Source organism: Xyrauchen texanus, chromosome 2 (genome assembly GCF_025860055.1).
Source record: "Xyrauchen texanus isolate HMW12.3.18 chromosome 2, RBS_HiC_50CHRs, whole genome shotgun sequence".
Taxonomy (NCBI): domain Eukaryota; kingdom Metazoa; phylum Chordata; class Actinopteri; order Cypriniformes; family Catostomidae; genus Xyrauchen; species Xyrauchen texanus.
Window position 1 is genome coordinate 16,002,216 of NC_068277.1, and position 24,047 is coordinate 16,026,262.

Below are 24,047 nucleotides of genomic sequence, written 5' to 3' on the forward strand. Positions count from 1 at the left end.
TCTGAAAATATATCGAAAAATGACATTTTAGGCTTGAAGTAAATGCATAAAATAGTGGGTGTTAGGATAATTAAAATCCATTATTCATTTTTCTAATTGGTGCATTGAATTTTCATTGTTAGATCATTGCGTTGATGCATTTTGACAACCTCAAGATGCTTTATAGAGAATGTGAAAATTTTTTTCTCTTTTCCAGCACCCTCAATGCCTGTTGACATTCGTGCTTACTCCAATTCCTCATCAAAGCTGGTGGTCCGTTGGTCTTCCCCTGTGGGCCTCAATGGGAACAACACCTACTACCTGCTCCGCTGGAGACAGCAAGGAGAGGACCAGGAGCTCTACCAGCACAACTACTGTTCCAAAGGTCCGTTCCAAATTATAGCCTTGAACCAAGCTCTGAATATCCTGTTTCTGTGTCCCAAGGAAATATCCTGTATTTTTTTAACATATCGTTGTTTTTTTAACAGCAATTCAAACTTTGGCAGTTTGCCGGCACACGTGAGGCTTGTTGAGATCACTCAAGTGAAAAGATGTGGAAAGATACGAGATTTTACTGAATAAAAATGATCCCATTACTATGAATTTATGACAAATGCAGATCCGAAGCACAAGCACCTACTGAAGCACTTGATACGGCAACATAGATATCGCAGGGGCTGTTCACACCGAATATGTTTTTGCGGATGTCTGCGCTATTTTAATTGTTTTCTGATGTAATCACGAGCTAGTTGGACGTCTTTGACTGCTGCAGCCCATCTTGCCGTTTCATACAAGTTTCGTGCTGACGGATTTTAGACACTGTGTCAAGTTAAAATGAGCTTCAATATTTAAAAATCCATCTACAAAAATGCATCTCGTGACACCTGGTTTCTGCCTCATTTGTTGCGCTGCGTCTAGCTTGTTTTTAGCGCAGTTGTCATTAAGTTTCAATATTCTGAAGAAGTTCAGGTGTCAAAGAGGTCTTCATGTGACTGTTGAGCAGTTACACATGATTCCATATGGTACATTTCAGTCCAAATAAAGTTTCAAGGTGTGATAAATGGTAAGCCAGTAACATGCCGCTGTGCCTTGTTAAAACTGTTTACTGTCACTATACTGTTACGATTGTTGCCTGCGATGCTTGCATGAAATACAGCCTTTTTGCAACAAATGTACTTGCTTGGAGAAGAAATTATAAAGAGAGTGATCGATTTTGAGTAACAGATATTTATGAACCATTTAGGATAATTTTACTGGATTGATTTGAAAGAATTAAAAGAATAATTTGACATCTATACTTTTTTTGTCCATCTGGTCAATGTTAATATGGATTTTAGAAAAATAATTAGTAATGAGTAATTGAATTACAATTCAGACAGAGTAATAAGTACAGTAGTATAAGTCATTAGTAATTCATTACTTTTTTGAATTAACTTTCCCAACACTGATGATAACAAATTTGAATATTTATTTATAAATCGAATTGTTGTAAATGTGAATACAAAGTTATAAATCCAACAAATATTGGCACATTATCTCTCTTTTGATCATAGACATTCTGAAACCTTTGTACAAAAAAGTTCAAAGCGTTTTAATTAGCAGCATGTTGGTGCTAGATACATGCTTTTTCAACCCTGCTTTTGTTGTTTCCTGATAGAACTGAAGATCCCGATCAGGATTTCAGCCACAGATTTGACAGAAATCGAGGACACAATTCCCACCAATCAAGAAACAGGAGGTAGTGACAAACCCTCCTGTTGTCCATGCCCTAAATCAGAGAAGGTTCTGAAGCAAATCAAGGATGATATCTACTACCGCAAAGCCTTTGAGAATTTTCTCCATAATGCCATATTCACACCCAGGTAAACACACCCGAGAGAGATGAAGAAAGCAAGAATGTTAAAGGAACACTTCATCCAAAAAAGCTAATTCTCTCATTATTATTGACCCTTGTGACGTTTCCCATGGAGCATTATGCAGCTCTTGCCATGCAAAGACAGTTAGCGACTAGAATTAAAAAATGTTTCATCAGTGATTTATACGAATATGTATGAATGGAAGAAATTGTAACACTAAATATGGATTACATTAAGAACGGGTATGCGCATTAGCTGGACCAGCCTAACAAAATAAAGATTTTCATGTGATTTGTGCTAAAGAAGAAAACATTTCAAGAACTTTTATGAGTTTTTGAGCATGTTAAGTGACCCAAAAGCCCCCGAATCCTTGAAAAAAAAACAATTTATAATAATAATTCTTAGAAGAACAATATGGCCTCTGCACTTTCAGTGATTGGGCCCTAATAATCCTTAGAAGAACAATAGGGTACCTGCAATTTCAGTGCTTGGGCCCTAACAAGTTTTGATGTATCACACAGTACAAAAGATTTAACAGACTATCATAGTCAATAAATCCATGTTAATCTTTCCTTATTTATCTCAAAAGCTAAAGAATGACAGTTCATGTCTCTGGATGATAGCGTTTGTAATGGCCCTTTGTTTCTTGTCTTAGAGGTTGTTTTGGAACATTTCCAGCGTTCCCTCAGTGATTGTTTCCCTCCACCCCTGATGTTGGTAATTGTGTGGTATGGGCTCTTGGGGCTTGCTCCAAATAGCATGGGAGACCATGCAAAACAAATGTAAATGACTACGTAAGCCTTGTTTTTTCTCTGATCTCAAAGGTGTTACACATTAAGTGTTCTCTGCTAAAATGAGGACCGACAGCTGTATCGTATTACTATCCAACATTGGGCTGTGATTGCGTGTGTCCTGTCGAGCACGCCAAGACCACCGTACAAGGGCTGCGTTACCTGAGCGGGCAGTAATTGAAATCAATTTATCTTATGAATCCAAGTTTCTGTTTCGTTTAAAGTGGTGCAGGAACCATATGTCTTGAGGACATAGAAATGGCATTGATTCTCCACCCCGCATGATTCGGGACTGGATTATCCTCCTCTGTCTGGCCCTTTTTTTCTTTCTTTCTTCTGCATGTTTGTCATTGCTTGGCTGATGAAGAAAGTGGCGGTGCCAGAAATATGTCAGGCAGCTGAGAAGTATGTCTGTACCCAGGCCAGCACAACCTGTTTTTATTGAAAACCGAGATATTGAGGGAAGTGCCTCGAGTTCCCTCGAAGTTCAGGATTTGGAGAGCGAGAGAAGAGGAAATCATATCCATTCAAACTGCTCGGCTGCCAGGAAATGCACAGTAATGTCTTCTCGAATACCAATGAAATAAAGGGAAGATCCCCTCCAGCTGGAGAGCACACATCAATGAATTCCGCTCTGCAAGGAGGGGGCTGGAGATAGAAGTGTACTGTGAGAGAGAGTAAAAGAAATTGGGAGAATGAATCATAATGTATTTGGTCAAGAGTGTGGGAATGCTCGGACTAGTCTACTGCAGTACCATGCTACTCTTGCATTATGTATATTATGCAGAGTATGCATGTTTATACCAAGTTTGATGACCTACAGTACAATATTGGCCAAAACACACTGCAAGAAATACTGTTATCTCATTGATGCCCCATAATGCAGTGCTCTTGACTTGATCTTTCATTTTTATTGTAGTGAAAGAACCAAAATCAATATGAACTGAAGCATTAGGGGACATTCAGAGAGACCACGTTCTTGTGTTTAAACAGCACAATCCAGCGCAAGAACAACAGGATGCAGTAGTTTTAAGTTATGTTTTAAGTTATTTGAACTTGACACAGCATCTTAAAAATTTGACAGTCATTTGAAATATGCTAAATAAATGGCAAGATGCAGATTAACTGTCAAAAGATGTCCATATGGGACATGTTTACTTTGTAAAACAATTAAGAACTGTGCAAAAATGGATGTTGTCTATGTGAACGGCCTCTTAGGTTGCTCTTTCTCATACAATAAAAACATCAGTGGTTAGCTCCAAAAAGGAAAAAAAAATCTAAAGAATCTTAGAAGCATCATTTAATCAGTCCATATGACACTGGTGCTATCATCCAAGTCTTCTGAAGCTTTATGTGTTGAACAGACAAAATTTAAGTCATCCACTAAAAATCTTCCCCTCCTGTTTATTTGGCAAGCCGAGTTTGAATAGGTGCAAGCCACAGAAGAAAAAAATTATTTTCAAGAAAGCCACAGGTTTGGAAAGATATGACAACAGCATGATGACAGATTTTTTGGGCAAACTATTTCTTTAGCGTCTCTTTAATAAAAGGTTCTGAGGTCATGTGTCAAAAATGTACAGTAACATACTAGTTTTTGAAGTTTATACAACACAGAATTCCGATTCAAACATACCGGTAGTTGCAGGCCTTTTCTTTTTACTTGTTTAGAAAACAAAAGTATGTAATGTAAAGTATTGAGGATATCTAGTGTGCATCAGATGTATTCAGAGATAGATGCATTTCCAGTGTTTTTGGCAACATGCTTTCATTCAAACTTGATCCATCTGTGGTGATAGGATGTGTGTTTCAAGCAGGCTGAAGAAGGACTTGCAGCTTGTATGGAGTTGAGTGACAAACTGCTCCGGTGTGTGTGTTAGCAGGCAGAGGAATGGAGACCAGCTGTGGTGTGTGTGCATGTGTGCATGCTTGCAGGGGGATGGAGTCTTTGCCAGATCATCTGAGGACAGAATCTGTGATCGCTTTAGCATGGACGAATATAACTCACATGGGATAACACAGCCATGCTGCTGTTACCCCACACATTTATGAATACACCCACAAATAGGGGTTAACATTTGTCCCCCAATAAAAAAAAGTTTTTACCAAACAGAATGGTTCCAGGTTCAATGCATGTTCAAGTCAACATAAGAATTATCAGCATTGACCCTATTTACTTTCTTAATACATGTTCCTGGTTTTATTGTTACCAATGATTAATTGGTCCATGTTATTCCAAACGTGGACCTATATATAGCTTGCTCCGCCTCAAAGTTTAGTTTAGTTTTTTTTGGCTTACATAACCAAGCCATCTCCTCCAACCACCTGACTCCGTTCAGGTAATGTCCAGTTTTCTCTAATCAATTAATTCACAATCCAAAAAAATCTAATGGTTTTTGAACGATCGTTTATGTTGACTTTAAAGGAATAGTTCACCCAAAAATGCTAATTATCTGATGATTGACTCAAGCTCATGCGTTCTCAAACTGGTATGACTTTCTGTCTTCTGCACAACTTCAGTGGTTTATTCCATGTTCATGGACCCATTTGCGGTCACAGTGACTTCCATTACATTGCTGGGGATTTTTATTTGTTTATACAAACTGAGGGTCTTGTCTGGCAGTCGGCACAATGATGCGGTCTGTAGAGCTGAAAATATATTAAACAAGGAAAATAATTTGTTTGAATTTTAAATAGCACTAGTTTAAGTTTCTGCACCAACAGAAGTTGTATAATGTAGCACCCAATATTTCCCATCTCTCTTGTCCTAGACCTCCCGACAGGCGACGGCGAAATGTGTTTGGCGTGGCCAATGCAACTTTAATCCACACTCTGATGTCTGGAAACTGGAATATGACGGAGGGAAACTTCTCCGTTGATGAGCCAGCCAGACATGAACACCCATTTCACGAGATGAAAGTGAGAGAGCTCAATGCTGACATCAGCAGCCTGCATCCATTTACTGTCTACCGAATTGACCTGCATGCTTGCAATGATGAGGTTCGACACTGTAGTGCGGCAGCCTTCGTCTTTTCCCGCACCAAACCAGCAGGTAAGAGCAGGATGTCAACATGATATTAGTGAACAACCATGGTTATAGAAAATGGATGAACACTGCATTAAAATATCACCGACAAACCTTCCTGTTTCATTTTTGCCTGTAGAAAGAGCCGATGACATTCCTGGTCCTGTGACCTGGGAAGGTCTAGAAGATTCAGTGTTCCTGATGTGGCCCAAGCCAAACAAACCTAATGGCCTGATCCTGCTGTATGAGATTCAGTACCGTCTTGGAGCTGAGGTGAACACGTACTTAGTTTACAATACAATTAAATGTTTTCTTAGCAAGCCTCACTATAACAGTTTCTTATCCTTATGGTTAGGGGTTTGAACAAACCATTTACCATAAGTGTTGAGTTTGAGTAATACCTCAAATTGTTGAGCAGAAGTGTGCTATTAAGCAATGAGACTTAAGATTTTGGCTCGTGGTCAAGACTTTGGAGTTGGGCACATTTGCCATAGCAACACACTAAAGAAACTGTCAGAACACCTTAAAAACCACATAGCAATGCCCTGAAAACCATTCACAATATCTTAGCATTATTGAGGCAACTTTTGTATAAGCAAGCAGCACTCAAAAATCTAGTTTGTAAGTTACTCTTATGTGGGCTGTTCTGTACATTGGCCAGCATTTATTTGTTTTTAATATTTTTGGAGTATAGCCCGAGAAGCACGAGTGTGTTTCCCGACAACACTACAAGGAGCACAAAGGGGTGAAACTCTCCAACTTGGGACCTGGGAACTACTCTGCCCGTGTGCGGGCTACTTCTCTCGCTGGAAACGGGTCCTGGACAGATCCGATAGCTTTCTATGTGCTTCAGGTTGAACGTAGGTTGATTTTTATCACTCTAGTTTTTGTCAGTGTATTCTCCTTATATTGCAAGACATTGGTGTGTGTTAAAATGTTCTCTTCTGGCATGTTTCAGAATCAGGTTATGAGCACTTCTTGTACTTCATAATCATCCCAATCGTCATGATATTCTCAGTCTTCACTGGTGTGGCTTTCATCTTGGTCAATAAGAAACGGTACCAGTTTTAACATGTCTAGACTTTCTATATTCTCCTACTTAGTATTAATAACACTGCCTCAGTCACACATGGAGAAAATATTAATAATACTTCCTCAATCACACATGGAGAAAATATTAATAACACTGCCTCAATCACACATGGAGAAAATGTATTTTGCACTCGTATTTGTCACGTGACAGACAGAAAGTAAATGTCCTGAAATGTCCTTATTAAGTGCTATTTTTGTTAAATAAGTGTTTTCTGGAATCCACAGGAACAGTGACAGGCTTGGAAATGGAGTCCTTTATGCTTCTGTTAATCCAGAGTACTTCAGTGCAGCAGAGAGTGAGTATGCAGTCATCTTCATACAGGCCTGTCCTTGTCAAAACCGACTCCATTTAAGCCAATATAGGCAGTGAACATCATATGTAATTCATTGTCTACATAAAAAAAAAAAAAAAGTTTCAGAATAATTTTTGTGATTAGACTCTCATTCTAAAAGCTCTTAAAGTTCCAGCTCTGAAATCTGATCCACATAAATGTACATCAATTTACATCAATTGAATTCTGTTTTAATGCATTCTGTATATCTAAAATATCACATATAGTTAGGCTAAGGTTATTACTTTATAGGAAGAATTGTTTATTTTAATTATTTAATTAATATTATAATACATTTTCATTCATATTTATTAATATCAAATGGTGGTGGCATATTTTATCATATTTTTGTTGGCATTGTTTTATATGCATTCAAATAGAATTGAATCGATGTATTGTCATAAGTATGCATATTGTTAGCTAATTTATCTATTGAACAATTATACATTTATACAACAATTATACATATTTTATCTTATTCCAGTTGACATGTTTTATAAAAGCCATATTTTACGGTTCCAGGTTAATTATTTTCACTTCATGTTGAGTCTTCATTTAATGCCGTGTGTAAAAACACACCTTAACCATGGTAAAATCACTGTAATGTACAATGCCTATAGAAAGTCATCATACCTATTTTATAATAATTATTTCACATTACTCCCTGGAAATTTAAATAAATTTAACCTAAACCTTTCCAGCTGTATTTACACATTATAACTTTCAACATCAAAGTGAACATAACATGGGGAAAAACAAATCTGAACAATTAAAAATAAATTGGTAAAATACCTGATTTAGATAAGTAATTGCCCCCCAAGATTAACCATTACAAACTTGCTCAGGTGCAACCAATCACCTTTCAGACCACATACTTGGCTAATTGGCCCCACCTGACATCAATTGCAGTGGTTTTGATTACTTCAGAATAAAACCATCTGTTCCATGGGGATTCCATTACTTGTAGTGCAAGGTAATGAATTCAAGAATTTACCATGGTTGGAAAAGTGCTTTCAAAAAGGCTCTGGGATAAAATTGTGATAAAGCACAAGCTAGAAGAAGGGCAAAAAGTGATTTTAAAGGTTTCGATACCTCTGAGTACCGTTCTGAACATTATTAAGTGGAAAGCGCATGGCACCCCCAAAACCTTGCCTAGATCGGGCTGTCCCTCCAAAGTGGATGACCGTGCCAGAATTATATTGATAAGGGAAGCTATCAAGAGGCCAAAGGCAACTTTGAAGGATTTATAAGCACTTCTGGCTGAGATTGATCAGTCTGTGCATGTGATACCAATCTCCAAAGCTTTACACAAAGCTGGCCTGTATGGCAGGGTGGTAAGAAAGAAGCCTCTTCTGAAAAAGTGACACACTTAAGTCTCGTTTGCACTTTGTGAAAAAACACTTGGAGGATTCTGATTCCATGTGGCAAAAGGTTTTATGGCCAGATGAGACAAAAATGTAACTTTTTGGACTGAACTCCTAGTGCTATATTTGGAGAAAACCAAACACAGCACACCACCTAGAACATACCATGCCTACTGTGAAGCATGGTGGTGGCAACATTATTTTGTGGGGTGTTTTTCTTCAGCAAGTACTGGGCAATTGGTCAGGATTGAAGGAAAAATGGATGCTGCCATATACACCAAAATTCTTGAGGAAACTCTGTGGCCCTCTGCTTGAAAACCAAAAATGGGCAGGTGGTTCACCTTTTAGCACAACAATGACCCTAAACACACTGCCAACAAAACAACACAGTGGCTTAAGTATAGGAAGATCAAAGTCCTTTAGTGGCCAAGTCGGAGCCCTGACCTAAATCCAATACAAAACCTGTGAATGGACTTGAAGAGAGCAGTCCATCACTGCTCACTGGTGGCCAAATGTTTGGAATAATGTACAGATTTTGCTGTTTCAGACGGACATTGGTATTTTAATTCACCAAAGTGGCATTCAATTGAACACAAAGTATAGTCAGGATATTACTGATGTAAAAAAAACAGCACCATCACTACTTGGGGAAAAAAAAAAGTAATTTTTGATCAAATCTAGACAGGCCCCATTTCCAGCAGCCATCATTCCAACAGCTTATCCTTGAGTAATCATGCTAAATTGCTAATCTGGTTCTAAAAAATCACTTTCCTTTATATCAAACAGTTGAAAGCTATTTGATTCATTAAATTAAGCTTAACATCGTCTTTATATTTGTTTGAGTTGCCACAGTATGCAATAGACTGGCATGTCTTAAGGTCAATATTAGGTTAAAAACATACAACTTTGTGATTAACTTTTATTGTAATTTATGTTTGCAGTGTATGTGCCAGACGAATGGGAAGTTGAGCGCGAGAAAATCACAATGTGTAGAGAGCTTGGGCAAGGATCGTTTGGCATGGTGTACGAGGGCATTGCCAAGGGTGTTGTCAAGGATGAGGCAGAAACCAAGGTGGCCATCAAAACAGTCAACGAGTCGGCAAGCATGAACGAACGCATTGAGTTTCTCAATGAAGCCTCCGTAATGAAGGAGTTCAACTGTCACCATGTGGTTAGTCAAAGCACATGCAAAATGTTATCCGAAACTCTAAATATTTATAGTGCTGGCATAACAGAGCCTTTAACTTTTAATATTATTAGACAATATTAATGACTGATTAGTTGTGCTAAACCAGTGATGCCTTGGTTTAGGTACGTCTACTAGGTGTGGTCTCGCAGGGACAGCCCACCCTTGTAATCATGGAGCTTATGACACAAGGAGATCTAAAGAGTTATCTACGCTCGCTACGATCCAAAGAGGTAAATACAGACCCACACATTTGACAACTTTGCATCATTGAAACTTCCATGGATTTGGCTAATCAGACCAAATTTTTCTGTACCATTATATTACTTTCCATCAAGTTAAGAATTGCCACCTGGAAGTTTAGTAAAAATGTATTGCATAATTGAGAGAATTCCATGAATAAGAATTAATCTTCTGTGCTCATATTCATGATTGATTTCTTTGCCTAAATGAGCCACTCACTACAGTCTTTGGAAAAAGCTTCTAATCTATATTCTCCTACAATTGTCTTCCTCCTTCCTCAGAGCACCTCCAGTCTACCTTTACCACCCTTAAAGAAGATGATCCAGATGGCAGGAGAGATTGCGGATGGCATGGCTTACCTCAATGCCAACAAGTTTGTTCATAGAGACTTGGCAGCCAGGAATTGTATGGTGGCCAAGGACTTTACAGTCAAAATTGGTGGTATGTGATGAAAAGACTTTAGCTTTTAGCACATCAGATTCAATAGTCATAAATGATTTAATGGTGGGTTTCTTCTTGTTTAATAAATTAAACAACAAATTGCAGTACAGGAATATATGTTCTTCATTTTGTTAAAAATGTAACATTATCTTTATTTATATTCTTCATTTTGTTTGGTAAAACTAAGGAAATTGAGTAAACTTCATTTGTTTTTAATCTGTAGATTTTGGCATGACACGGGACATTTATGAGACCGATTACTACAGAAAAGGAGGCAAGGGACTGCTGCCGGTGCGGTGGATGTCTCCAGAGTCCCTCAAAGATGGAGTATTCACCACCATGTCTGATGTGTGGTAAGCTTTCAAGTAAAATACAGAGAATCAGTGTGTGCATTTTTCTATGATATTAGAATAACAGACAAATGAACCAAGACGTGAAATGCTAAGTGCGTTAAGGAACATTGGATTGCAATTTTATTAAAAGAATCATTTACTGACCCTCATGTTTTTCCACATTCGTATGACTTTTTCTTACGTTGAACACACAAGGAGAAATTTTGAAGATTGTAGTGGTTGCTTTTTTCTGTTCAGTTAATCCCCATGGGGACTGAGGCTTTTAAGCTGCAAAAAGGGCACGAAAGCTCCTTAAACATTCTATAAATGTGCCCCATACAAAACCTGTGCTACAGTCCAAGTCTTCTGAAGCCAAACGATAAACTTCCAGTGAGTTGTGAACCATTTCAAAAGACTTGAAATACAGACCATGAGCTGTATGGACCAATTCGATTATACATTTTTGGGTAAATGTTTTATTTTTTGTTCCACTGAAGAATGTAAGTCACAGGGGTTTAGAACATCTTGAGGGTGGGAAAATAATGAGAATGTTCATTTTTGGCTGAACTAATCCTTTAAACTGCAACTATAAGAACGATACTTAGACATCTGTATTTGAACAAAGACTGCCGCAGTGACCACTCCAATGCCTCAGCCAGCTGAACGAGAAATAAAAACCACACTTGCACAGCTCAACACACATTTTCCATTACATGGCGCATATGTTTATGTGGTAGGAAATGAGGAGAAACATCTTTCCATATATTTGAAATGAAGCTGGGAATCAAGCCTCATCAGGCCTCATATGAGCTAGAAAACATTTCCCTCATATGCTAGTCTCATTTGACAAACTTTCAAAGAAAACCTCGGGGAGTCTAGACCACGCTTTTCCGGAAACTGCAACAGCTGCGGCTGATATGAGCGGCATTCCAGAGCCTCGAGGAATCTCGAGCCAATTCGTCCTCTCGTGTCATGATAAGTAGCTGTTTGGTCTGGGAGGTTTGTGCTTAAATATTTTGTAAAGGATCAGAACTGAGAACTCCCTGTGCCGGAAGAGTATTGGACTTAATTGCAGTGTCCTCAAGTTTCCTTGCAAGTGTTTGGAGTGTCAGCACTAATAGTTCACATTTCATGTCTCTTTAGCCAGGGTCACAGTATGGCCTTGATAATGAAGAATGTCTGGTAAACATCTGACAAGTCGAGTAGTGTGATGCTAATAATTACAAATGTACCATTTCAAAATTATTTTGTTAAATAGATGAGATCTGAACATCTTGGCCTGAGCTTTAGTTCAAGATGCACTTAGCATATTTGCACTCACACAGATACATGTACTGTAATGCATGTTCAAACTCTTGTAAGAAATGTTCCTGCTAATTTCTGTTAGGCGGAACCTTTGCCCACCTGAGTAGAAACATTTATATAATTTTTAGTGCAATTTTAAATGCAAGAAATCGTTATAGTGGAAGTGTATTTTTGAAAAATATATACCTGTATAAGACGAAGAGAAAAGGCTGCTTTATTCTACATATGGAACTGGTCACATTCATGAACGCCACAATATTGAAATTATATGACCAGCCAATTATTGCTTGCTTTATCTCAATAATCCCTTGAAATTGGACGCTTTCACTCGCAAATAATTAAAAATGTGAATTGTGCATTTTTACAAAGGCTGTGTTTTTTACGTGATGTTGCCACTACCCTACTAGGTTTCAGTGCAACATAAATATAAATACTTTTTCAACTTTAAATTATATATAATTGTTAATAAGATATCATTAATAATTATGCTATTTAAAGGCATACATACTACTTTAGGTCTTTTTTTTTTTTTGCAAAGAAAAACAACATATACATTTGTAGGAAGGCAATCCCATAATGCATTGCCATGAGCAAGGTTGCAGACTGTCAAGGGAAATGTCCATTTTAAACAGTATAACTACTTTATTCAGACTCCATTCATTAAGTATTAATAGAAAAAAATAGTACTTGAAAAATTATATTTTGTTCTGCTTTGAGTTTTCAGTGGTTAGCTTAGCAACATGCTACTTGTACTTCCATTCTTGGGGGATATTTATACTTGGTCAATTGCATCTTTACTGATCAGATAGCTATCCGATTATGACAAGAACAAGTGGAAGTGAAAGTGAATTTACAGAGTTAATTCCTTTTAATGCCTTAAACAGTAAATTATTAATTGCAGAAATTAACGCATATTTGCGTGTCCAGTTTTTTGTTTTTTCTTCTTGAAACTTCACTGTTTTTCCCCACTTCCTGTTGCTAAAATTGGTATGTGTGTGTATATATATATATATATATATATATATATATATATATATATATATATTCAAGGTGGTACATGCTCGACTCTACTCGCAAATCATAGCACAGAAACTAATTGTGTAGAGCAGTACAGGCTTATTCATTACAAGCAATGTATATGCTGGTAATAATAACACTGACGTGTATTTACTGCACAAGAATGGAGACTTCACTTGTAAGTGGTGAGCCAGGTGTGGGAGAGATATGGGCAAGCTGCATAGCATGTAAACTTACACATTTATTAAAGATTTATACCTATAATTTTTTATTTGTATAGCGCTTTTCACAATACACAGAAATCATGCATTAACAAAAAATTAAACTGTAATATCTATAAAGTCTTAGAGTGGTCATAGTGTAGTTTGATGAAATATTATTTTAAATTGTGTTTAGAAATTAAATAATAATTGTAATAGAACCACTGTGAGCAAGCTGAAGGTGACTGTGGCAAGGAACACAAAACTCCATAAGATGTTGGTTAATGGAGAAAAATAACAGATTTTCAAAGGACAGATTGGTATCAAATATAACACCTAAGCTCTTTGATGTAGAAGATGATGTAACAGTACATCCATTGAGAGTCAAATTATTTTCGCTGCTTATTTTTTAGAGGTTTTTGGTCCAATAATTAGTACCTCTGTTTTGTTGAAATTGAGTTGAAGGAAATTTCTGGCCATCCAATCTTTGATTTCATTGATACACTCTGATCATTTAGGGTTTTGGAAAAATATAAAGTTGGGTATGGTCGGCATAATAGTGCAAACTTATTCCATGATTCCTCATAATATCTCCCTGGGGATGCATGTATAAGCAGAAAAGCAGAGGTCCTAAAACTGATCCCTGTAGCACTCCATACTTTTTTTTTTATTTAACAATTCCTCTTTTACACATACAAAGTGGTAGCGGTCTGACTAATTGGACCTAAACTATTCCATTTCTCTGTAGAAATGAACATAGTTGGCAGGACACTACCTTTTCTAGGGTTTTCATCATAAATTATTGTCTGTAATTAACCAATTCTCTAGGACCAAGCTGTGGCTTCTTTATAACTGTTTGATAACTGCCATTTAAAATTTTCTTGGGACATGTCCTAAGGATAGTGAGGAGTTAATAATATTAAGAAGAGGTTCTGAGATTATTGGGAATACCTCTTAAGATCTTATTTGGTATTGGATCTAATATACATGTTGTGGCTTTTTATTTTTTTTTAAAGTTTTGTTAGCTCTTCATGACCTATGGCAGCAAAGGATTGAAATTGCTCATGAGAAAAATTTTGAGACACTGTTTTCTGAGGTTCTGTTACAATTGATTGCATAGTTCCAATTTTATTTAGAATTATTTCAATATTATCAGTAAAGAAATTCTTTACTATTGTACTTAACAGAATATCTGGTTCAGTCGATGCTTTGTTCCTAACCAATTAAGCCACAGTACTGAATAAATGCCTAGGATTGCTGTGGTTATTTTCTATGAGTTTGCTAAAATAGGCTGACCTGGCCACTTTTAGTGTCTGTCTATATCTACAGACACTATCCTTCCATGCACCCAGAAATACCTCTAATTTTCAATTCTTCCATTGCATTTTCTGAGCTGCTCTCTTGGGAGCATAAGTGTGATCATTGTACCATGGTACGAGGCTTTTTTCATACATTTTCTTTAATTAAAGGAGGACGACACTATAAAGAGTGCACAGCAAATTTGGCATCTCTACCTCAAACACTTTAGCGTCATGAACTGCCCAAATTTGCACTCACGTTTATGTTAATCACTTTTGAACCGTGAGTCCTAGAAAGAAAATTCTTCGATGCACCCCATGACGTCATTTTCCATCATGAAAATTTTTCTAGAGGCACTCAAGACAAAAATTTATTTGCATAATTTTGATAAACCATACCGTTTTCAAATGGTGCTTCAACAAATTTGATAAAAAACACGCAAAATTAAACTTGAGGCTGTATATCCGCAATGCTTTGAGGGATTGGGACGAAACTTGGTACGTGTCATTACATTAGGCCCTGAGGTTACCTGCAGCATTTTGCCCCCTACTGATCTGGAGATAGCAAAAACAGATTTATTTATTTATTTATTTATTTATTTTTGTCTTATAACTCTTGAATGCTTTCCTGCATGATAACCATCATGCCCAGATACTACCTGAGCAGTTTCTTAATAATACTGGACAGAAATTCTAAGAACTTAGTTATTATTTTTAAAATAAATACATTTTTATGATTGAAAGTTTACTTTTTCTAACTCCTCATACATTGTTGATCAGACTCTAACCAAAAACATGTCACAAAGCTTCTTTTGCTGCTCATAGTGCCGATAATTGGCTTGACCCCGGTATCGCTGCTTGCAGCTTTATTTAGTGAAGCTATCTTTAATGGTCGACTGAAAAGTTCTACCTGAACAATAGCATGGTGTAGATTGAGTGACATTAGCTGATCGCTACAAACAAGAGACGATTTAATGATTTGAGATGTCATCGCTCTGCATTAGAATTTCAATAATATCAACATCAACTCTGTATGTCAGAATTAAATCTAATGTATGATTATGGCGATGAGCTGGTCCGGTCACATTTTGTCTGACTCTAAGAGAGTTGAGAATATCAATAATTGCTAATACCAAAGTGGCAATTTCATTATCTATGTGAATGTTGAATACACAAACAATTAAAGCTCTTATCTACATTAACTACTAGATCTGATAGAAAAATCACAGAGGATACCAGAGAAAGGCCCAGGTGATCTATATACAGTAGCAAGGGCAAAAGATGACAGAGAAATTGTATTTATATCTGACAGTGTCATATTAAGCATTATTAGTTCAAAAGACGAATGTATAAGAATAAGCAATGTAGCAAGCTACAAACACTCGTGCATTGTGCTGTCAGCAACAGGAACAGGATGTGTCTTCTAAGGAATATTTTAACATATACATATTTAATCATTTAAATGAATGATGACTAACCAATTTTTTTTTTCAAATGTTCTTTGAGACAAAGTATAAAGTAATTATAATTATGATTATATTTGAATTGTTGTTTTAATGTACCATTCACCATGATTCATTTTGATTAATTTGTTTAAACTTTTTAATGGAATGTTTATACCCCAATCAGATAGCGATTCTATTGATCAAGACTTTTCATTCAAGACAATTCATAGGAAGTGTAAAAAAGTTTTTAGCAGCAAGGTCATTTTTATCATTAAATAAAGTTATTTGGTATATCTTTCAGAAATTATTAGTGGCCGTTGTTCTTTTAAGTGTTAAACAAAGTGAAAATGAGTAACATGTTGATGCTTGTTCTTTTATAGCTAGCTTATGTTGACACTTTGTTACTCTGTACCAATATAGATATATACCAACCTGTCTTTGTCCTCTGTGGGCAGGTCCTTTGGAGTGGTGTTGTGGGAAATCGCCACCCTTGCCGAGCAGCCCTATCAGGGCTTGTCCAATGAGCAGGTACTGCGGTTTGTCATGGAGGGAGGACTGCTCGACAAACCAGATAACTGCCCTGATATGTTGTAAGTCTCCTCTCTTCTATTTCTACTTGGTAGTCTTCAAAAGAGCTGTTGTAAAAGGATGAATCTCACAAGAACATGTCTGGGTCATAGTTTACACCAAGATCAAAAGAAAAGGATTGCAAAAAAATAATGAAGCCTATTTTTGGACGATTGTGCATTATTTGCATGACAATCAAGCACTTTTCCTCATTACATCAAACGAACATACTGTATGGAAAACAATATTTTGAATTCTCATTATTCTCAGTTGCTTATTATTGTAGTACAGTAGTTTGCACTATCATATTACAAGATGACTTGTAATATAACTATTTAATTTAAAGGTTCACTTAGTAACTTTTGTCATTGTGTCATTTTGGACTTATACTGACACCTAGCAGCTTGGATGCAGCATCATTTAAAATTAATAGTCTTCAGTTTCAGATGCCATTGTTGAAATGTAGTATTACAGTCAGCCATGATTACTTTAATCAATGAGTGAAAGTGTCAAATAACAGGACGGTGACTGAGATTAAGCAAGTAGTATTTGGTTGGTCATGTGATTCTAACATGCCAGCCCCCATGTGAGGACCCTCTCCATGTAGAATAAAACAGCAGGTTACTGATATGACTGGAACCTTCATTTTAATGTGAGTTGTCTTGATTTCCTACATACAACGATCACCCAACATAGATGATCGGTGTATATTGCAAAATTATAATTCATGTCTTTAGAAGTTTAACTTTTTTAATTAGGAATAAATTACTGAGTGCTCCTTTAAACAGCATAAATTAAAATCAGCTAAAAAGTATACTTTTATGCATACATATATATATATATATATATATATATATATATATATATATATATATACACACGTGACATATACAATGCAATATATATGAAAATATATAAATTTTATAAAGTTATTATTTAACTTTTGTTTTATTAAAGTGACTACAGGATGAAATCAGAACTCCATTGGTGCAAGAATGAAAAGTAATTTCAGAAATTTGGGGAAAAACTAATTTCAGAAACACACTCAAACCACATAAGGACACACTATTTTATTGCAAAATAGTATATAAAATGCAGTACTTATTATAATTACATTTATAATACACAGTGGAAGTATTGTTAGCAGTGGAAGCCAGTAATTATTCACATTTCTATCAAACATATTATATTTTTCGGCCATAAATGATATAATAGTTTGTTTACACCACTAAATAAAATAATAAATGATCCGAAGGGCCCATTCATTCACACTGATCAGTACCTGTGCATTTAACTTTAGCTTTTTAGCTACTAGGGATGGGCATTTTTGGTCATATTGTCTACTCCATTACTTGAGGGGCAATGACATGTACATAACTGTATATATAATAACATGCCTGACAAATGTCTTTGGCTGCTTGTTGTTCCAGTGTATTGTCTATTCATTTTTATTGGCTGTTATAAAATAATCTGTTACTAAATGTACAAAAGATTGCATTATCAAAATATAATGCATCATATTTTATCATTATGTGAAGGTTCGCTGCACAATTCAATGAAAAAATGGGCACAACGCACATCTGTCTGTTTTTCCTTCAGGTTACCGTAGTAATCTTGGTAAGCGTGCACCAGTTATTTTCGTGACTGTTTGAACCGTCTATTTTCAAATCGCTTTCAGTTTTGAAAATGCTGCATTCTGTACCATTTAGCTGCGCTCTTTCTAGCTGTTTGAAACACTCGCCTGCTGTGTGTGTGTGTGTGTGTGTGTGTGTGTGTGTGTGTGTGTGTGTGTGTGTGTGTGTGTGTGTGTGTGTGTGTGTGTGTCTCCAAGTGTTTGCTCCTGTGGGAAAGCATGATGCTCCGTATTGTTGTTGCTGTAATGATGATTCATGAAGCATTCCATTCAACTTGGAGAGTTGAGAATTTTCACCTTTCAACTGGGGAAAGTGCAATGGAATGACACTTGATCACATGAGAAACAGATCACTTTCAAATTGTTCTTCTTGTGTTTATGGTGATTCACATTCTTCTCTGCTTATCGCCCCCTGATGGCGAAGAACTTCTACTCTCACGCCGATCATATCACTTCTGAAGATATGGATTTAACCACTGGAGTCGTATGGATTACTTTAAAGGTGCCTGAATTTCCTTTTGGAGCTTACAAATTTTGACACCCATTCACTTGCATTGTACTGACCTACAGAGCTGAAATATTCTTCTAAAAAACTGAATGTGTGTTCTGCATAGGAAAGGAAGTCAATTGAGTATTTGAGTACTCTTTTAATTGGATACTTTCTTACTCTTACTCCAGTAATTATTTATGTTAGCACTGTTACTTCTACTTGAGTAATATTTTTTTTAAGTAATTGTACTTTTACTTGAGTACAGTTTTTGGCTACTCTACCCACCTCTGGTAATGGTAGCCTTAGGTTCTCTATTCAAACAAGCACTAGGATGATATCACTGTTCTGGAATGAGCCAGTCCAACCCATGTAACTAAGAAACGTCATACCAATGGCTACATGGCCTGTCAATCAAATATTGACTAGCGATCCATTGGCTGCATGTATTCACTGAAACCACCAATGCGCATTTTGGAGAGGCCATGGAGCCTTTAATCTGGTTTGATTGACAGCTCTACCTGTGAATTACAGAGAGACTCGTGGGTGGGCTCAAACAACACGGACGTTTCACCAGAATAGCAGAGACCTCAAGACCTCGATGTTGATTGATGAAATAAGTTTTATAATCAATATTTTATTGATAATAGACATTTTAATTTACATGATAACGCAAGCAAAGGATGATCGGTGGGGGAGGGGGTTTCCTCTATTTTCATAAAATGGTCAAGTCTACTTTCAATTGTGGACATTTACCATGGATTGGATGCTTGACTTTCCAGCAATAAGTAATACCGCTCACATGATGCATGTTTTAAAATCCACTCAGTATTTTAATGCATTTCTGTAATAATGTCATTCAGATCGCAAAACAGTGGGCATATTTCAAAGCTAGAGACTTGTAGCTTTCAAACAATATAAGGTTTGTCAGATTAAAGTCGGATATGAAGGTAATATAGTCCATTAAACATACAGTTGTCAGAAGTCAGACGTTACATACACCTTAGCCAAATACATTTAAACACAGTTTTCACAATTCCTGACAGGACTCATTTTACTGTGGAGATACTTGTCTACCTGTTTCCTCCAGCATCTTCACAAGGTCCTTTGCTGTTGTTCTTGGATTTATTTCTCTAGGAGACAGAATGCGTCTCTTTCCTGAGCAGTATGATGGTTGTGTGGTCCCGTGGTGTTTATACTTGCGCACTATTATTTGTACAGATGAACGTGGAACGTTCAAGCATTTGGAAATTGCTCCCAAGGATGAACCAGACTTGTGGAGGTCCACAATATTCTTCTAAGGTCTTGGCTGTTTTATTTAGATTGTCCCATGATGTCAAGCAAAGAGGCTCTAAGTTTGAAGGTAAGTCTTAAAATACATCAACAGGTACACCTCCAATTGGCTCCAATTAGCCTATCAGAAGCTAACTGGCTAATTGCCTAAAGGCCTGACATAATTTTCTGGAAGGCACAGTTAGCTTAGTGCATGTAAACTTCTGACCCACTGGAACTGTGATATAATGAAAGTGATACAATCTGTCTGTAAACAATTGTTTGAAAAATGACTTGTATAATATCCAGTATAATAGTTAATAATAAAGTGTTTCTTAATAAGCTGTAAATTTATATTGAAATAACGTGTAGCTAGAGTTTTGATGTTCTTTACATATTAAAGAGTACTCCCAAGTAGTTCCCCACAATAATGTAAAGATATTCTAAACTGATTATGCAAAAAACAACAACACTGGTATCGGCTTGGGATCGATATCGGCAGATACTGATATTTCCAATATCGGAATCAGATCAGAAAAGAAAAAGTGGTATCTGTGCATCCTTAGTAATGGCTGCTTGCAACTATGCTTTATTATTATTATTATTATTATTATTATTTGGGGGGTAAATATGAGGTTTAATGACATTCACCAAGAAACAGAAATTCTGCCACCTACTGTATGATGTGTGCAGGTGGCCTCATTACAAAAGCTGAAACAAGAACTGAAATGGCAGTCTGTATTAGCTTGAGAATTAATGGTATTTACTGAACAATTTTTTAAAATCTGCCTTTATTTGTTTTGATTCTAACATTATTTGTCTTGGATTTTAAAGCTACTAAGTCTAACATGCTGCCAGTGGGTGTTGCGCTCTAAATATAAGTACAATTTGTTGATCTGTGAGAACCTCCAAGCTCAGGGTTTTCTTTGGCTTAGAATGAGTTAGGATGCGTCTGGCTTCAAGTTAGCTCGCTTCATCTTTGTGTTTGTGTGTTGCTGGTAACTGGCAGCACTCATATGCCAAAGAACAGTGTGGTGACAGGGATACCACATTTTTAATAATATAACATTAAATCAGGAAGGTAGGTAGGAGTGTGTGGTATGATGAAAAGGAAGCCGGGGTTTGATGTAAGGGATAGCTATGTTCACATGAAGCCTAACTTTTTCCTTTTCTTTTTTTTGCTGCATAACACCACTCTCATTTCATTAGACACTTTTCAATGCAGTTTAGATATAAATGAAAAAAAGGGCTGGGCAGTTTGGCTAAAAAGACAATGTCTTTCAGATAATTCGATAATGTGTTTTAATTTTTGTGTGTTTCTTCTAAAATGGCTTAAAAAGGTGAGTTTTTGTTTTTTATAAATCAGATGAACCATCATTTTGACCAAAGTAACAATGCGAAGTAATAATGACTTGGATTCAATGAATAGGTATTTGCTCAAAGCCAAATACCCTAATCGGAAAGGCACGAATAATGACTTCAAAATGAATTACAGATCACAGATAGGATCTTGACTTTATTTTAAGACTGTGAAATGTCAGAATAATAATAGATAGAATTAATTATTTCAGATATTATTTATTTCATCACATTCCCAGTGTGTCAGAAGTTTTCATGCACTTTGTTAGTATTTGGTAGCATTGTCTTTAAATTGACTTAGGTCAAACATTTTGGGTATCCTTCCACAAACTTCTCACATTAAGTTGCTGGAATTTTGGTCCATTCCTCCAGACAGAACAGGTGTAACTGAGTCAGGTTTCCTCCAAATTTTCTGTGAGATTGAGGTCAGGTCAGATTGAGGTCAGGGATTTGTGATGGCTACTCCATAGGGAAATCCGGGGTCTGACCCCATCTGAGGGTTGTCCCCCCCTAAAATATCATTAAAATATGTGTATTGTAAATAATATAATGATATATTCTTAAAATAATTGTTTAAGAAATAAAATAATACAAATGCAAACCGGGCAACAACAAAAAAAAAACCTTGGTGTCCCCTTCAAAAATTGCTCTTGAGAATTGTTATGTTTATTGTTCCCCCCCAACATTTTGATGAAATTTGCGCCCCTGGCTACTCCAATTCCTTGACTTTGTTGTCCTTAAGCCATTTTGCCTCAACTTTGGAGGTATGCTTTGAGTCATTGTCCATTTGGAAGACCTATCGTAAAAATTCCTGATAGACTTATAGGAAGTTTGTAGGCTATATTGATTTATTATATTTATTTTAATGCTTGAATTTGTATTTATTATTCACTGAAAAATGTGTGCTTGACATTTCACGTTTTGCTTGACATCTCCTGCCTACAGAATAATGTTGTTATACATGAACAGATGAATGAAAATTCTGTTTCAGGCAGATATTAATATCAGAAATACCAAGACAAACCAAAGTTAACAACATATTCCACAGTTAATGTGAAAAAACAAATTCAGCTTCATCTGGTAAGAAAAAATGTATAATTTAATTAAATAATAATTGTAAAATAATAATAATTATTAGTATTATTATGTTATTATTATGAAAGGGTTTTTATTAAAAGAAACTTTAAACATAAGTGTAACATTTAAATATAAATGTTTCAAAAATATTACACACAAATGTTCATTGAAACAAAAATAAAAATAAATAATTTGAGCAAATTCAAGAGCCATCCTTCTGTTATAAGATAAATCCTTATATCAAAAATGTTCAGCCTTTTGATTATATTAATACAAATAAATGTTCAAAGAAAGTAGTAAAATATTTTGTTAAAATAATAATTTTTTATTCTTGACTGTTTACCTAAAAAAAAAAATAATAATAATAATCATTAATATATATACATTTTTTTTTTTTTTTTTTTTTACAAAAACATTTTAGTCCTTGTTATGCTGCAAATAAATAATTGAGTTTTTGAACCGATTAATTGAAACGGCTTGTTCAAAGAACTGTTATGTTGGAAATAATCAAATCATCTGTCATAAAAATGAGTTGTGTGAATGTGAAACTACAGCAATGTACTGGCATTATCTTTGGAAGAGTCGAGGGCCAAAACTGAATTGTTTATTCATTGCATATTATATTCTTGATATTGCTTAAATTCATGTTGCCAACAAACATAATCACATGACCTACGATGTTACGATCATATCACCAATGAAGAGGTGCTCCAAAGGAGTGATGCGTGCAAGCTCCACATCATCATCGCCTGCAGGAGACTCCGATTGGCTGGCCACGTTCTTCGGATGGAGAACCATCTGATCCCCGAGATGGTAATGAGATGGTTGCCACCAGGAGTGAAACGTCAACAAGGATGCCCCCGAAACATGTGGAGAAGAATGTTTATCCAAGACCTGAAGACACTAAACACCACATGGGATGACGCAGAGACCATCGCATGAGACCAGAAACTCTGGAGAGAACTTACTACCCAATATGCTACTTTGCATAGTAGGATCTAGGCTAAGAAACAAACATAATATTGCATATATTGTAGATATTTTATATATATCCACCAGCCACAGAAAATGTACCTTTTTATTTTATAAAGGAAATAAATATTCACAAAGCATATTGTTTTTCTTTGCTTTTCGGTGAAACAAATAAACAATGCTGTATTGTTCTGAAAGTAATAGCACTTTACAGGCACTTTACCATTGACAGGAAGTGCTCAATAGTTTGGGTTGGATTGTGCCTCATCTTCATCTCACAGCGCTCTGGTTTAGGATCTTTGTTGTGGTTGGCTCACGCCTGGCTCCTCTTAACACTGTTTGAGATAAGTGCCGAGAAGAATGAAGTGCTCTTTAAAGCTGCCAGAACAGGAGTGAAGGAGGTCATGTGGGAGGGTTTTGGGGTGGTACGTGCTGCTTTATTGTTGCTGCTGCTTTCTTATTTTAATACGCCAGTGAAGGGCTGCTGAGACTCACAGTGCCAAGTGCCACAGAATTAAAACAGTTGCCTTTTAGATTGGGTAGAGACCTTGTAAAAGAAGTCCAGTTATTCATTAATACTGGAAAATAAATAAGAGCAGTGGTCTTGCGGTTAGCACACATGCTCAAACGCGTTGGGCCATGCTGCTCATGCGGCAGGTCCAGCTTGCATTGTTTCTCGATGTAATAATTTCTCTCCCTATAATTTCAATAATTTCTTTTTCTATAGCATATCTTTCAGTATAAGTTGCAAAAAAAGGCCAAAAAACTAAGTTTGCA

At 36.2% G+C, this 24,047-nt stretch overlaps 1 protein-coding gene across 1 annotated transcript in view; it reads left to right on the forward strand.

Moving 5' to 3' along the window:
• Positions 1–24,047, forward strand: part of igf1rb (insulin-like growth factor 1b receptor) — a 106,974-nt gene that overhangs the window by 76,296 nt on the left and 6,631 nt on the right. The window contains exons 9-20 of the mRNA XM_052146603.1: positions 197–364; positions 1,637–1,841; positions 5,395–5,675; positions 5,788–5,921; positions 6,343–6,508; positions 6,607–6,706; positions 6,966–7,036; positions 9,378–9,607; positions 9,748–9,855; positions 10,147–10,306; positions 10,530–10,659; positions 16,359–16,493. Coding sequence (XP_052002563.1) covers positions 197–364; positions 1,637–1,841; positions 5,395–5,675; positions 5,788–5,921; positions 6,343–6,508; positions 6,607–6,706; positions 6,966–7,036; positions 9,378–9,607; positions 9,748–9,855; positions 10,147–10,306; positions 10,530–10,659; positions 16,359–16,493 — 1,888 coding nt within the window. The remainder of the gene's footprint in view (positions 1–196; positions 365–1,636; positions 1,842–5,394; positions 5,676–5,787; positions 5,922–6,342; positions 6,509–6,606; positions 6,707–6,965; positions 7,037–9,377; positions 9,608–9,747; positions 9,856–10,146; positions 10,307–10,529; positions 10,660–16,358; positions 16,494–24,047) is intronic.